This window comes from Rhinatrema bivittatum, chromosome 3, assembly GCF_901001135.1.
Source record: "Rhinatrema bivittatum chromosome 3, aRhiBiv1.1, whole genome shotgun sequence".
Classification (NCBI taxonomy): domain Eukaryota; kingdom Metazoa; phylum Chordata; class Amphibia; order Gymnophiona; family Rhinatrematidae; genus Rhinatrema; species Rhinatrema bivittatum.
This window is the reverse complement of record NC_042617.1, coordinates 560,228,201-560,243,609: the sequence shown is the minus strand read 5'-3', so window position 1 is coordinate 560,243,609 and position 15,409 is coordinate 560,228,201. Positions and strand designations below refer to the sequence as shown.

Below are 15,409 nucleotides of genomic sequence, written 5' to 3'. Positions count from 1 at the left end.
GTGGATTCAATGATGGTGAACTGGTGGCTGAGGTGGAGAACAGAGTACACTGTCTGATTAGCAGGGTGCCTTGAGGATCAGCTGCATCAGTAGTTTTATAAGCACTATTGCCAAGGACCCAGAAAGAAAGCTTTATTTTTGCAAATGATCCTAAGATCTGCAGCATGGCTGATATTCCAGCGAGGAGAAAAGTAATGCAAATAAGAGAGATTTAGGCATGAGTGGTAGCTAAGATTTAATGAAGGAAGAGTGCAGAGTTATTCATTGTGGGCTGAATTTTCAAAAGCATTTACAGAGTGAGATGTACGAACAGCACAGTCCACCTCAGTGAAGGTTTGATGTCATTTGGAGTGAGGAAAGTCTCCCAAAGATGAGATTTCTACAATGTTCTCTCAACTTAGCTTGATGGATTCTATAAGAGGGAACTTTGGAAGACTTTCCTCACTTCAAATGACGTCAAATCTTCATTGTTCGTACGTCTCACTCTGCATGTCAGACTGGTCCTAAAACCCTAAACCACCACCAAAACCTCACCTCGAGTTATTAGCTGGCCCTCCTATAGTGATATAAATAGTTGAATACTGTAAAGGCCTCCCTAGAGGCTGGCTGGCTGTCTCTCTCTCGCTCTCTCTCTCTCTCTCATTGCCCAGAAAAGGATGAAATGCAATTTGCAATCTTTAGTGCAAATTGCACTACGGCCATTTCACACAGCTTAACATCAGGAAAAAAGGTGCAGTTATTTCCAGTGTTAAAAACATGTGATAGCATGCGTTATGCTATCGCATGGTGCGATATTGCCCCTCATTTTCATTAATCCCACCCATATGAAAAATTTGCAATGCGATACCATTAATATTGCATGCGTTATGGCGTTCCCTGTATGTACCCAGATCAGTCCAGACAGCGGGTTGTGTCCCCTGTCCAGCAGATGGAACCAGAGAAAAAAATAACTGAAAGGCATACCATATATGGGCATAGCTCACCCTGCGCTCCTTAGTATTTTTCTGGTTCCAGCAAATGCAGTCAGACAAACCTGAGGTTCCTCTCCTCAGAGATATTTCAGTGTTTTCAAGCAAGTATTAAAATATAAATAAAAAAAAAAGATTGGAACAGAGTTTTTAAATTTACAGGAGACAGTTCTGTCTCCTAGCTCTTAAGGAGTCCTAGGCTCCTGCACTTCACTATTTTTTTCAGCTCAGCTAATTTCTTGCCACCCGATGCCGAGGTCACCTCTCTGCTTCGCGGCTCTCCCGCAAAGGGCTCTGCTCTGTCTGCATACCCGGAGGGGAAGGACCCTCCGGGACTGCTTCTAAGTCGATGACTCGGGGTCGGGTCGCTAAGCCTGTGTCCGGGCCAACCCTCCCTCAGAAAATCGCGGTAATGGTGGACATTTTGTGCCCGGACCTCGAAACAGTTTCAGAGCCTCAGGGGGGAGGGGACCCTGATTTATTACACTCTCCGCCTGACTTAAGCCCCATGGGGCCCCCCCTGTTACAAATTTTGATTCTCAAGGGGCCCCTACCCCACAGGTACCGGACAAGTCTTACCATGGTTTTCGTACTTCTACACAGGTCTTTTTTTGGCCAGCTTGGAGGCACAGGGGGATCCCATTCTGGGCCCTCCCCCGGCTAAGATTCCTCATTTGCTCGGTGGCCAGGGCTCTGGCCCACTGGACCCGCAGGGGGCTACTAGGGTCCGCACTGTACCCAGGGGCTCAGATGCTCTTCACCCTTTGCAGCCTGCTCCTTTGCCAGATTCTGATTCAGATTCGGATCTGCTGCTTGTGAATCCACCCGTAGAAGGAGATGACCCACGGGTCCTGCGGTTATTTAAACGCGAGGAGCTGGATTCGCTTATTCCCTTTGTTCTGGATGAACTAGGGATTGAAGTCCCACTGGAAGATACCACAAGTGCCTCCACTTGTACCAGTGCATCCACTTCCCGCACTGTAGATCCGGTCCTAGTTGGCTTACGGGCTCCGCCTCATACCTTCCTGTTTCATCCTATGCTTATGCAGCTCCTATTCCGGGAATGGGAATCTCCCCGATTCTGGCCTCTGGGTTGGCAGAGCGATGGATAAGCTGTATCCCCTGCCAGATCTGGCCCTCGACATGCTTAGTCCCCAAGGTTGATGCTTCGGTGTCCGCGGTCACCAAATGCACTACCATCCCAGTGATGGGGTTGATGGCTTTAAAAGATCTTCAAGCCTGCAAGTTGGAGCTCTACCTCAAGCGAATCTTCAAGGTGCTGTCCTTAGGGGTCTGCGTGATGGTGTGTAGCAGTCTCATGCAGCGGGCGAGCCTTAGGTGGGTTCAACAATTACTCAGCACCCAGAACCTCCTGGCTGCAGAGGCCAAACAAGCAGAGTGGCTCAAACGGGGATTGTGTATGACGCTGATGCCCTTTATGATCTCCTTCGGGTGCAGGCAAGAGCCATGGTCTCCACTAGGCGACTCCTCTGGCTACGTAACTGGGCAACAGATTCCTCTTCTAAGTTGCAGTTGGGCTCTCTTCCCTTTAAGGATAAGTTGCTTTTTGGGGAGGACCTGGAACAGCTTATTAAATCCTTGGGAGACATCAAGGTTCATAAGCTGCCTGAAGACCGCCCTAAACAGTCCAAATCCTTTTTTCTTTCGTGCTCTCGTTTCAGAGGTCAGCACAGGTATAACAAGCCATGTGGGTCTTTTCAGCCGAATATCCCCTCCAAATCTCAGGCATGGTCTCATTCCTTTCGGGGACATCAGCCGTTCTGAGATGGAAACACCCAAGGATCTGGCGCCAAGTCCTCACAATGAGATGTGGAAGGCCCATTCCTCCGTTCCCGTCTTAGGTGGACGTCTGTCCCTTTTTCTCGGGGAATGGGCCAAAATTATTACAGATCAATGAGTCCTGGATGTGATCGGAAACAGTTACGCTCTAGAATTTGCTCGAGACCTTCCGGGCCGCCACCTGATATCTCCTTGCGGCACTTGGAAAAGGCCTGAGGTGTGTCAAACCCTCGACACTTCTGGAGCTAGGGGCCATAGTTCCTGTTCCTCCAAACGAAAAAGGATCTGGCCAGTATTCCATTTACTTCATCGTGCCCAAGAAGGACGGCTCTATCCAACTGATCCTAGATCTCAAATGGGTCAATCGGGCTCTCAAGGTTCCCCATTTTCGAATGGAAACCCTGCAGGCAGTCATTGCGGCAGTTCGCTCTGGCGAGTTTCTGGTTTCTCTCGACCTCAAGGAGGCTTACCTGCACATCCCTATTCGCAAGGAGCATCAAAGTTTCCTTCGCTTAGAAATTCTGGGCCGGCACCTGCAGTTTCAGGTTCTCCCATTCGGATTGGCCACTACTCCTCGCACGTTCACCAAGGTGATGGTGGTAGTAGCGGCTTTTCTTTGGCAAGGAGTCCTAGTCCATCCCTACCTGGATGACTGGCTTATCCAGGTGAAGTCGATGGAGCTCTGTGTGACGGCAGTGAGCCGTGTCGTATCGCTGCTTACCTCCCTCGGATGGATAGTCAACTACTCCAAGAGCAAACTCAAACCCTCTCAAGTTCTGAAATTTCTGGGAACTCGCTTCGACACCCGCGAATCCAAGGTCTCCTTACCCAAAGCCAGGGCGATCAAGCTCATGAATCGGGTACAGCTTCTCGTATCTCTCTCGCAGCCTACGGCCTGGGATTACCTTCAAGTACTGGGCTCCATGGCCTCCACCATAGATTTGGTTCCCTGGGCGTTTGCGCATATGCGACCCTTGCAGAAAGCTTTGCTTGCCCATTGGAAGCCGGTTTCGTAGGATTTTCGGGCAATTCTACCACTTCCCGAATCTATTTATTTATTTATTTATTTATTTATTTATTTAAAATCTTTTCTATACCATCGTTAAGTTAAATACCATCACAATGGTTTACAGGAAGGCACATAAAATAATGTTGATAAATGTATATAGTTTTATGATCAATACTATTTGGTGAATGAGGTAAATCTTGTCCTTTTAGACAGGTATCATTTTATTTACAAGTATAATTTTATAAGTTGTATATTTTATGTTAGCAGTAAGGTAAAATAATAAAATGCGCACAAATTAGGTGCTGTGTGTAGATGTTCTACTGCTTGTCCCCTTCTACTTTCTTTTCCCCATTCCCTTTTTGATAAGGTTGTTTAAAAAGCCAAGTTTTTAAACTTTTTAAAAAAGATTTGATGTCTCTCTGTAATCTGATCTCTAGTGGCATGGTGTTCCATAGAATAGGTCCTGCAAATGATAATGCCCGTTTTCTAGCTTGGGTTAGTCTTGCCGTTCTGATAGAAGGGACGGTTAGGAGTGCTTTGTTAGCTGATCTCAGGTTTTTATGTGGGACATGTACACGTAGTGCTGTGTTCAGCCATTCTGCTTTTTCATTATGTATTAATTTGTGTATGGTGCATAGTGTTTTGTACTGTATTCTTTGCTCAATGGGTAACCAGTGTAATTCTGCTAGAGTTCCAATAATGTAATCTCTTTTTTTTTTACCCGTCAGAATTCTTGCTGCAGTGTTTTGTAGTATTTGGAGCGTTCTTAGTGTTGTGTATGGTAATCCTAATAGTAATGCGTTGCAGTAATCAGTGCTTGCAAATATTAAAGCTTGTAGCACTGTTCAGAAGTTTGTAGGTGTTAGTAGTGGTTTTAATCTCCTGAGGATCATGAGCTTTGCATAGCCTTCCTTTACTTTTAAAGATATGTGTTGTTTCATGCTGAGTTCTGTGTCTATTATCACTCCAAGGTTCTGTACTTTCTCTGATAATTCTATTTTCTGGTTATTTTTAAGCATAATTGTGTTTTGAATGACCTCAATATTCTTTAGTTCTAAGTGTAAGAATTTGTTTTTTTCAATGTTAATAACTAGCTCCATTTGGTTTAGTAGCTGTTTGATAATATCTAGGTACATGTTACCTAGGTTTAGTGTTTTTTCAATTGTGTCGTCGATTTGTAGAATTAGTTGAATGTCATCCGCATATTTGTAATGTATAATACCCAGGCCTGCCAGTAGGTGGCATAATGGCAGTAGGTTTATGTTAAAGAGTGTTGCAGACAAGGCTGATCCCTGTGGTACTCCTGTTTGAAGGTTTATTTTTTCTGATGTTACGTCTTTGATCTGTACTGTCGTCAGCATACTGTGGTGGCTGCTCTAGACCACCTCTCGAAGGGAATGCCCCTGGAGTCTCCCCAGTGGATGATTGTGACGACGGATGCCAGTCTCTCCGGCTGGAGGGCAGTGTGTCAGTCTCTATCGACTCAGGGCCGGTGGTCCACAGTCCAGTCCAATTGGCACATCAACCGTCTGGAGGCCCGGGTGGTCCGTCTGGCTCTCAAGTTCTTCCTTCCCTTGCTCCGCCACAAGGTGGTGAGAGTCCTCTCAGACAATGCAACGACGGTGGCTTATATCAATCGCCAGGGGGGCACCAGGAGTCGCCTGGTGGCTCTGGAGGCAAGCAAGCTGTTCAGTTGGGCAGAGTATCACTTGGAATGCCTGGCGGCCTCACACATTGCAGTGAAGGAGAATGTTCAGGCCAACTTCCTCAGTCATCAGTATCTCGATCCCGGAGAGAGGGAATTGTCAGAAGAGGCGATGGACCTAGTCGTACACGTGGGGGGTTCCCCACCTGGACTTGATGGCCATCTTGAGAAACGCAAAAATTTCCCAGGTTCTTCAGTCGCAGAAGGGAACACAGCTTGGAGGATGTGGATGCTCTGGTCCTGCCCTGGCCCAGCGATGTCCTCCTCTATGTATTTCCCTCATGGCCTCTGGTGGGAAAGGTACTCCGAAGGATAGAGGTTCACAATGGGCCGGTAATTCTCATCGCGCCAGAGTGGCCCCGCAGACATGGTTTGCGGACCTCGTGAATCTCGCGTCAGATGGCCCTCTTCAACTCGGTCACCTCCACAAGGTCCCGTATTTTTCGAGCAGGCGGATCGCTTTTGTCTAGCAGCCTGGCTTTTGAACGGAGGCGTCTAAGAAAGAGAGGCTATAAGGAGGAAATCATCTCCATGCTGTTGCGGGCTCGTAAAATCTCCATGTCGCTGGCATATGTTCAGGTTTGGAGAGTGATAACATGTGTGCGGAACTTGGGGTTTCGACGCGCAGGGCCTCAGTCTCTCTAGTTCTCTCCTTTCTCCAGAATGGTCTCTCCAAGGGCTTGTCTTTCAACTCCTTGCATGTTCAAGTCTCATCTCTTGGCTCTCTTTTGGGGAAATTAGACAGTTACACAGTGGCATCCCATCTGGATGTGGTGCGTTTTCTTAAGGGGGCTAGCATTTGAATCCGCCCGTCCGGCATACATGCCCGTCTTGGAGTCTTAACCTGTCCTTCGGGTTCTCTGCGAGGCGCCTTTTGAACCTCTACATCGATCCACGCTCAAAGACCTCACATTTAAGACAGTGTTCCTAGTGGTTATTTGTTCGGCCTGGAGGGTATCTGAACTGCAAGCTTTATCCTGTAAAGAACCCTTCTTGAGGTTCTCGGATTCAGGGGTCTCTTTAAAGATGGTTCCCTCTTTCCTGCCAAAGGTAGTCTCTTCCTTTCATGTCAGTCAGTCAGTGGAGCTCCCTGCCTTTTTGCAGGAGGATATTGCTAGCTCAGCTAGTGGTGATTTACGCCGTTTGGATGTTAAGCAAATTCTCTTGCACTACTTATAAGTCACTAATGATTTCAGAGTTTCCGATCACCTCTTTGTTTTATGGAGCGGCCCTCATAAGGGGCAGAAGGCCTCTAAAGCTACTATAGCTTGCTGGCTAAAGGAAGCTATTGCGTCCGCGTATCTCTGCCGGAGGGTCTAAAGGCCCATTCGTTGCGCTTGCAAGCTACTTCTTAGGCGGAGAGCCAGCTGGTTTCCCCGCAAGAACTTTGCAGAGCAGCCACTTGGAAATCCTTACATACGTTTGCTCGGCATTATCGTCTCGACGTTCAGGCACCTATTTTTGGTTCCTTCAGCAGACAGGTACTCCGAGCGGGACTGTCTCGATCCCACCCTAACTAGGGAAGTTTTGGTACATCCCGCTGTCTGGACTGATGCGGGTACGTACAGGGAAAGGAAAATTGGTTCTTACCTGCTAATTTTCGTTCCTGTAGTACCACGGATCAGTCCAGACTCCCTCCCGGTCTACTTTTTCAGTCCGCTCGTAGTCTTTTTCCTTTTGCAGCGCTGGTAAATGCCTTTTTTATCCTACCTAAGTATTAAATAAAGGATTCATAAGGCACCGGATGTTACTTTCACAATTGTTAAGAGCTATGTATAACACTGTTCCAAATTGGCGTTATCTTACTACTGTTGAATTGTTACTTGCCTGACCTTATTCAATTTCTTTTTCTGCTTTGTTAATGTTTATACTGAGGAGCGCAGGGTGAGCTATGCCCATATATGGTTTGCTTTTCAGTTATTTTTTTCTCTGGTTCCATCTGCTGGACAGGGGACACAACCCGCTGTCTGGACTGATCCGTGGTACTACAGGAATGAAAATTAGCAGGTAAGAAGCAATTTTCCTTTATCGTAGGCGTTAACACCATAACACATTTTAATGAATGACCCCATATAATAGGTGAAATGGATAGTAATTTTTATGTTGTCTTTGTGTTTGTTTTTTGCTGCTTTAGTGAAACAGAAAGTGGAGCAGAAGCTGGAGCAGATGGGGAAGGTGCCAGGGGTGCGACTGCACACAGCGCATGTGCTGTGCATGGATGCAATCCTCAGTGTGGGGCTGGAGATGGGGAGCCACAATCAAGACTGTTGGCCCCATGTGTTCAGGTACAGAAACCGCATTCTTTTTTGAACAGTGTGACTGGAGGGAAACCAGATAGGAGATGGAAGACGTCTAGAAATTCAGTGGGAATGGCAGGACTAGCTTGACACTTGTCCCTTCCAAAGTGGCAAGAGCAGATAAGCAGGTGCAGGAGAAGGAGTATTTACTTGGGGGGGGGCAGAGTCCTAGGTCCAGAACAGGGGAGGGTGAGGAGGGTGGTCCGCCCCAGGTGATGATCAGTGAACTGCCTCCAATAGGGCCTCTTGATGCAGCTGCAGAGAAAAAAAAGAAGCATGCGTTGAGTCAATTGAATGCATGCTTCTCAGCTGTGCTGTGCCAGGATTGCTCTTTGGCTCCTGACGCCATTGGCTGTACAGGCTGGCTCCTCCATGGCTGCTGCTGCCTTGCCGACTCCGACTCTAGTCTCAGTTTGCACAACCAACCGTGAGGGGTGGACATGGAGAGAGTGCTGCAGCTGCCTGCCAACGATTTATTTATTTGAGCAACTGCAAGCTGTGCACACGCGCACCATTATTCCACCTTACCAGATGCTTCAGGCCTACAGCCGCTTGCCGCCACTCTGCAGTCTGCTGCTACTGCCTCCCTCCCTTCCTCCCTCCAAGTTGTAGGCTGGCCTGGCTTGGCCATCTCACTGACTCCTATAAGTCCACTCCCAGCCAACTCTTGAGCACCATATGATGCCGCCACTATTGAAGACTTAAAAATTTAAAGTTGCTGTCCTCTCTTGGCAAATTAAAGATATGTGCTTGCCTCCTTGTACTGCTGACTGCTAGTACATATTATCTGCTTTTCTCCTCTACCATCCCAGTCCCACGTAGCCCTGTAAAATGTGTGTGTGTGTGTGTTATAGAGACAGGAAGAATGTGTGTGTGTGTGTGTGTGTGTATGAGAGAGACAGAGGAAGTATGTGTGTGGGCGAGTGTGAGAGATAGAGCAAGTATGTATGTGTGAGAGAGGAATCTTCCTCTGCCTCTCATCAATTGCGTGTGGGAATCAGAAGGAGCATATTGTGTGTATTCTCCCCAAGTTTATTCAGTCTCAGGGTGACAGGTGTGGAATGTGGAGGATTTTTAAAATCATTATTAGTTTTAACTATTGGGTATTATTTGATGTGTCCACTGTTTTGAAATATTTGATCGGTTTAGGAAATTTTTAAAAATTTGTATTTGAGTTTTTAATTATTGATGTTAATCTGTTTGTTAGCTGTTTTGAAATATATATATTTTAGTAGTATGGTTTTACTATTATTATTGATTTGTATTTCTTGATTGTATTGTTTTTAGGAATTGATGCATTTCCATTGTTGTACTTTGTTGCAGTTTCCAATTCAGTTTTTGCCTGCACATTTCTGTTTATATGCCTAACAACTTAGTTCTTACAGTCCTCTTGTATGTCTTGTGCTTAAAATTCAAAGTTTGTGCATGCTTGAAAGTATTTGTATAACTTGGTAGTTCTGGGCTCAGTTTAAAATTTAGGCCTTTATATACTACAAATGCCTGTTGCATCTGGCTGCTAGGTCTTCTTTGTCCTACTCCTGCCCATAGAATGAAATAATTGGTAGAGTTGCTGTCAAATTATGATCAAGTATTCAAAGATCAAGGAAGAGTGCTCACTGTGATCTTGGATTTCAGCAGGGGGTGGATTTGGAGATCCCACAGTGGGTGATCATAACCACCGATGCCAGCCTCTCCGGCTGGGGTGCAGTGTGCGTGATACAGTCAACTCAGATGCACTGGACAGCTGTACAAGCGGCATGGCAGATCAATCGTCTGGAGACCAGAGCGGTTCGGCTTGCATTGAAGCGTTTTTCTCCCCCTGGTTCAGGGCAGAGTTGACCATATACTCTCTGACAATGCAACCACAGTAGCGTATGTCAACCGACAAGGAGCCGGCATGTCTCTCTGGAGACAGACAAGATGATGGAATGGACAGAGCTCCACCTCTCCCATTGACCACTCCCGCACATAGCGGGAGTGATCAATGTTCAAGCAGATTTCTTGAGCCGCCAACACATAGATCCCAGGGAATGGGAACTCTCCGATGAGGCAGTGACTCTTGTCTTCAGCCGGTGGGAACCCCCCATCTAGACTTAATGGCCACTCAAAAGAATACGAAGGCTCCGCGTTTCTTCAGGTGCAGAAGGGAGCACGGCGCAGAAGGCGTGGATGCTATAGTCCTCCCGTGGCCTCGAAGACTTCTACTCTGCGTGTTTCCGCCATGGCCCACATCCTCCGGCAACGAACGAAAGAGTTTTCTCCAATTTGTTTTAAATCTGCTACTTGCTAATTTCATGGAGTGCCTCCTAATACTTCTGTCATCTGAAAGAGTAAATAACTGATTTCTATTTATCCATTCTAGTCCTCCCATAATTTTAAAGATCTCTATTATATCCCCCCTCAGCCATCTCTTCTCCAAGCTGAACAGCCCTAACCTCTTCAGTCTTTCCTCATAGGGGAATAGTTCCATCCTCTTTATCATTTTGGTTGCCCTTCTCTGTACCTTCTCCAGTGCAACTATATCTTTTTTGAGATGCAGCGACCAGAATTGTCACAGTATTCAAGATGCGGTCTCACCATGAAGCGATAGAGGCATTATGACATTCTCCATTTTATTAATCATTCCCTTCCTAATAATTCCTAACATTCTGTTTGCTTTTTTGGCCACCACAGCCCACTGAACAGACTATTTCAACATAAAATCCACTATGATGCCTAGATCTTTTTCCTGGTTGATAACTCCTAAAATGGAACTTAACATCATGTAACTACAGCAAGGGTTATTTTTCCACATATGCATCACCTTGCACTTGTCCGCATTAAATTTCATCTGCCATTTGGATGCCCAATCTTCCAGTCTCGTAAGCTCCTGCAATTCATCACAGTCCACATGTGATTTTAACTACTGTGAATTATTTTGTTTCATCTGCAAATTTGATCACCTCATTTGTCCATTTAATCCCTACCATCTGTCTCCTGTCTTTTAACCAGTTTGCAATTCATGAAAGGACATTACCTCCTGTCCCATGACTTTTTAGTTTTCTTTGAAACCTCTCATGAGGGACTTTGTCAAATGCCTTCTGAAAATCCAAATACACTACATCTACCGATTCACCTTTATTCACATGTTTATTAACCACTTCAAAAAAATGTAGCAGATTTGTGAGGCAAGACTTCCCTTGGCTAAATCCATGCTGGCTATGTCCCATTAAACATGTCTGTCTATATGTTCTGTGATTTTGTTCTTTAGAATAGTTTTCACTGTTTTTCAGGGTACTCAAGTGAGGCTCACCAGTCTATAGTTTCCCAGATTACCTCTGGAGCCCTTTTTAAATATCGGGGTTACACTGGCCACCCGCCAGTCTTCAGGTATAATGGATGATTTTAGTGATGGCCTATACATTTTTCTAATAGGTCTGAAATTTTATTTATGAATTCTTTCCGAACTGTGATTTGCTACTCTTCAGTTTGTCAATCTGGCCTACTAATCTTCCAGGTTCACTGTGATTTGGTTCAGTTCATCTGAATCAACACCCTTGAAAACCATCTCCGAAATCAGTATCTCCCTACATATTGTCCCCCTTCCAGTCATTAGTTCAGATTTGATCATTTTATGATCACTGTTGCAAAGTGGCCCCTTACCTTTCTCACAAAATCTTACATTTCACTAAGAATTAGATCTAAAATAGCTTCCTCTCTCATCAAATTTTAAACCAATTGCTCCATGAAATAGTCATTTATTCTGTCTAGGAACTTTACCTCTCTAGCATGTCCTGATGTTACATTTACTCAGTAAATATTGGGGTCATTGAAATCTCGCAGAAGTCCACACCAACAGGCGGAAGACTCTATTGAAGACGAGGAGACTGATAGATTTTCAGTTTTATTCTGATGTTGCTGCTTGGCCAATACCAATTCCAAATGACCTTATCTTATTAAGAGGGGAAGTGAACTCTTCCAAAATAGGGTTGGACCTTTCAGTGGAGTTCAAAGACTGAGGAGAGAAATCCAAAAGGAAGAGTTGACAGCTGACCACTGCATGGTTTTATAAGATTCTACCAAATGGTGAGAAAATTTTGAGAGCATGGATGGTGTACTCTCAATCAAAAGAAAATTTATTTTGTTTTTGCTGCAGACTGTTTGCTCTTGATGACAAAGAATTGGAACATCCAAGTTTGTTACTGCTTTTCAGTATGGTGGACGCTAAACCCAAAGGTGAATGATCATGAGTCTTCTGAGCATCATCTCTCATAACTGGAGAAATGGAAGACCTTAGGAGTGGGGCTGAAGCTTCAAAACAAAATTGATCAAGTCCATCATGCAGCAATGAACAGGGAAAGAAAGAAATGGAAGGATAATTTACATCACCTCTTTGATGTAACATTGTTTCTAGCTCACCAGATTCTTTCTTTTCGTGGTCACAATGTGAGCATGTGATCAGCAAGCAAAGGAAACCATGGAATTGGTAGAGCTGCTATCAATGTATGATCCAGTTTTGAAAGAACATTTTGAAAAGATTAAGCATCCTATTCTATCCAGGAGGAGAGTGACTTCATAATTTATCTCCAAAGATTCAAAATGAGTTTATTTGTCTTTTGGGGAATTACATCAAAGAGAAAATGATGGCTGATATCTAGAAAGCAAAGTATTTGGGGATTCTTTTTGACAGCACTTCTGATGTGTCCCACACTGATTAGATGTGTGAAATAATCAGAAATATCCATATTGAATGTGAACATGTTGAAGTAAAGGAATCATTCTTGGGTTTTTTCCTTATTGCTGGAAAGATTGCTGCTGAGCTCTCTAAGGATATCCTGAGACATCTGGAGAGTGATGGATGGGACATAAACCTGTGCCATAGCCAGGGATATGACGATGCTGCAACTATGACTGGGATTCATGGTGGTGTTCAGTCAAGGATCAGAGAGATTAATTTCAAGATGTTGTTTGTGCCTTGTGCAAATCATTCTCTGAACCTTTACGGAGTACACACATTTGGAAGTCCTTCTTCATCTGTGACCTTTTTTTGGAACCTTAGAGAGAGTCTCTTCCTTTTTAGCCTCTCCTCATCAATGGAAAATGCTGCTGGAGAATGTTGGCATGACAGTCAAAAGGCTTTCTCAGGCAAGACTGAGTGCTCATTATGATACTGTGAACCCAATGGAGGCAAATGTTGAGAAACTGACCTCAACCCTGGAAATATGTGATCCCACTGAAAATTTGGACACAAGAGAATTAGCTCAGATTTTGCTGCTGCTATTTGAGATTTTGCTTTTTTAGTTACCTTTCTTTCTGGGATGAAGACCTAGAAGAAATATTTGCAAACAGTTGGAATCAGCCTTGATATATGCACTCTGAAACGCCAAGCTCTAAAACTGTTTCTTGAAGATCCATACAGTGATCATATGGAGAGGGCCATTCATTATGTAAGTAAAAAGTGTGAGGAAATGGGCATTTCTATGGAGAGAAGAGGGAGAATAAAGCTCCATAAATGATGCCAGGAGAAATGGCAAAGGATGCTGGTCTCAGATTGCCAGAGGAAGTAAAATGGGCTGCTCTTGATCACTTTCATCAAGAATCGGAGATTCGATCTAAGGCAATGGATCAAATTCTGTTATTCAGCCAAACATTTTGCTTGTTGCAACAGTAGAAGAATGTAGAAAATATATCACAAATTTGACTCCGATTTTTTTTATGAAGATAGTGTGGAAATTAGATAACTTCAGAGGCATTTGAAAGCTGGCAGCATTGCAGTTTCTGGAGTTTATTGAAAAATGGGATTCTCTGCCAAGCGTGTCACTATGTTTGAGATTCTTTTTGACTTGTTTGTGTCTGTTGCTTCATGTAAAAGATAGTTTTTCCAAATTGAAATTGATTTAAAAAATGTCTTACACTTGACCATGAGTCAGACAAGATTGACAAATCTGGCCTTACTTTCGATTGAACATGAATATGCAAAGGAAGTGAATTTTGATAAGATCATCAATCAATTTGCAGAGATTAAGGCTCCAAAGCAGAGACTGAATAGGGTGTGGTTTAGATTGGATTTCGTATGTTTTTTGTTGAAAGTAAAATGCAGTAATACCTGTTCACTGAATTATGAATGTCTTGCATTTGGAGGATTATATGGAGGGAGGCTGGCATTTGGGACTTAACTTTATAAAAACAAAACTGTTCAGCAAATTTGTGTTTGTTTAGATTCTTGCTCTTAGATGGATGTAAAAGATATTTGCATTGGGCCTTCTGTTTGTAGTGTTACTGGCTTTCAGCAAAACGTTTGAACATAAATGTCCTGCATGTTCTTTCCAGTTTGCGACAGTACTGTGCTTAGTACGCTATTTAGAAATCTATTTCCAAACGTATTTTTCTGTGTTTAAATTTTAAAATTGTATATAGTAGGGGGGATGCCGAAGGCTTTAGGTACGCAACTGGCCCAGAATAGGAGGGGTGTCTCCTGAGAGTAGAGGGCTTTCTAGGAGCGGGGAGTCAGGGCCTGGACTGCCTGCTTGGGAGGGAGTGGGGGGGGGAGGATGGTTTAATCCAGCTCCTGCGCTTTCACCTTCGATGGTTTGTGAGGTGGCGTCATTAGTTTCTAGTGATAACTGGGTTATCACCACCACAATATGTGTTACCATAGGAAGATCAGCGCCAACTTGATTAGTGCATCCCGTGGTCATGGACATTTTACTGCACGCTTTAGTCAGCAGGTGAGCCTGCCAATTTTAAAACTCCTTAAAGCTTAAGCCTTAATTGTACCAATAAAAGGAAGAGATGGATGCCATGATATTTATAAGCTCTTTGATGTAGGGGATCAATTTCCCTTCTCAGCTTCAGTAGGAAGGGTTTGGGAGCAATCTCTGTGCTTTCACCCCAGTCAAAAATGTTACATTTACATTTATTACAATTTGTGAATCGCTTAACACAAAAGGCCTAGGCGATGAACAGAATAACAAACTTAATCATAGGGATCAGCACAACAAAACATAATTTTAAAAACAAATAATCAAACATGAAATGTAAATCTGAATCATAAAAGTTGCAGCTAAAATAATAAATATGAAAACAGGGGAAAGCTCTTGATAAAATTTGCCAATTTCTCCCCATTTCCAGATTCACTTCCCTTGTGCCACAAGGCTCACAAACGCAAATGAGCACAGAAATAGAAAAGATTTGAATGGAAACTCCCCCTGTACCTGCTGTGAGCTGCTGTGTACTAGGTGTGACTTCCTGACCGCAGCACCGCAGCTGCTGGCATGAATTTTTTTTTTTAACATTAAGAATATTACTTTCAATGAACCATGCAGTCACCTTTATTTATTTTTTTTTTTTCGTTGTTCTTGTTGCACTGGCGTTTCCTCCTCCTCACTTGGGCTCTCTCTGTAACATGGTACGCGTAGCTCCCTGGTACAGGTAATAGGACCTGCAAGGGTTGGAGGCTTTCTTCCCCTCAGGGGCTGCGAAGGCTGGCAGGGACCTGAACTTGTTTTCCTCGGCATGGCGACGCACAGCACTGCCACCGAGCCACCGGGCCGGCGACCCCCGTTAACAGACTTCTTGTAACCGCAAGGGGTTGGAACTGGGCCTTTGAAGCCCACTGCAGGAATGAATCTCCACAGAAGGAACAGCGGCG

At 44.4% G+C, this 15,409-nt stretch overlaps 1 protein-coding gene across 2 annotated transcripts in view; it reads left to right on the top strand.

Moving 5' to 3' along the window:
- ARFGEF3 (ARFGEF family member 3) overlaps positions 1-15,409 on the top strand; it is a 301,053-nt gene that overhangs the window by 195,888 nt on the left and 89,756 nt on the right. For both annotated transcript variants that reach the window (XM_029596476.1, XM_029596474.1), the window contains one exon: positions 7,617-7,767. In XM_029596476.1, coding sequence (XP_029452336.1) covers positions 7,617-7,767 — 151 coding nt within the window. The remainder of the gene's footprint in view (positions 1-7,616; positions 7,768-15,409) is intronic.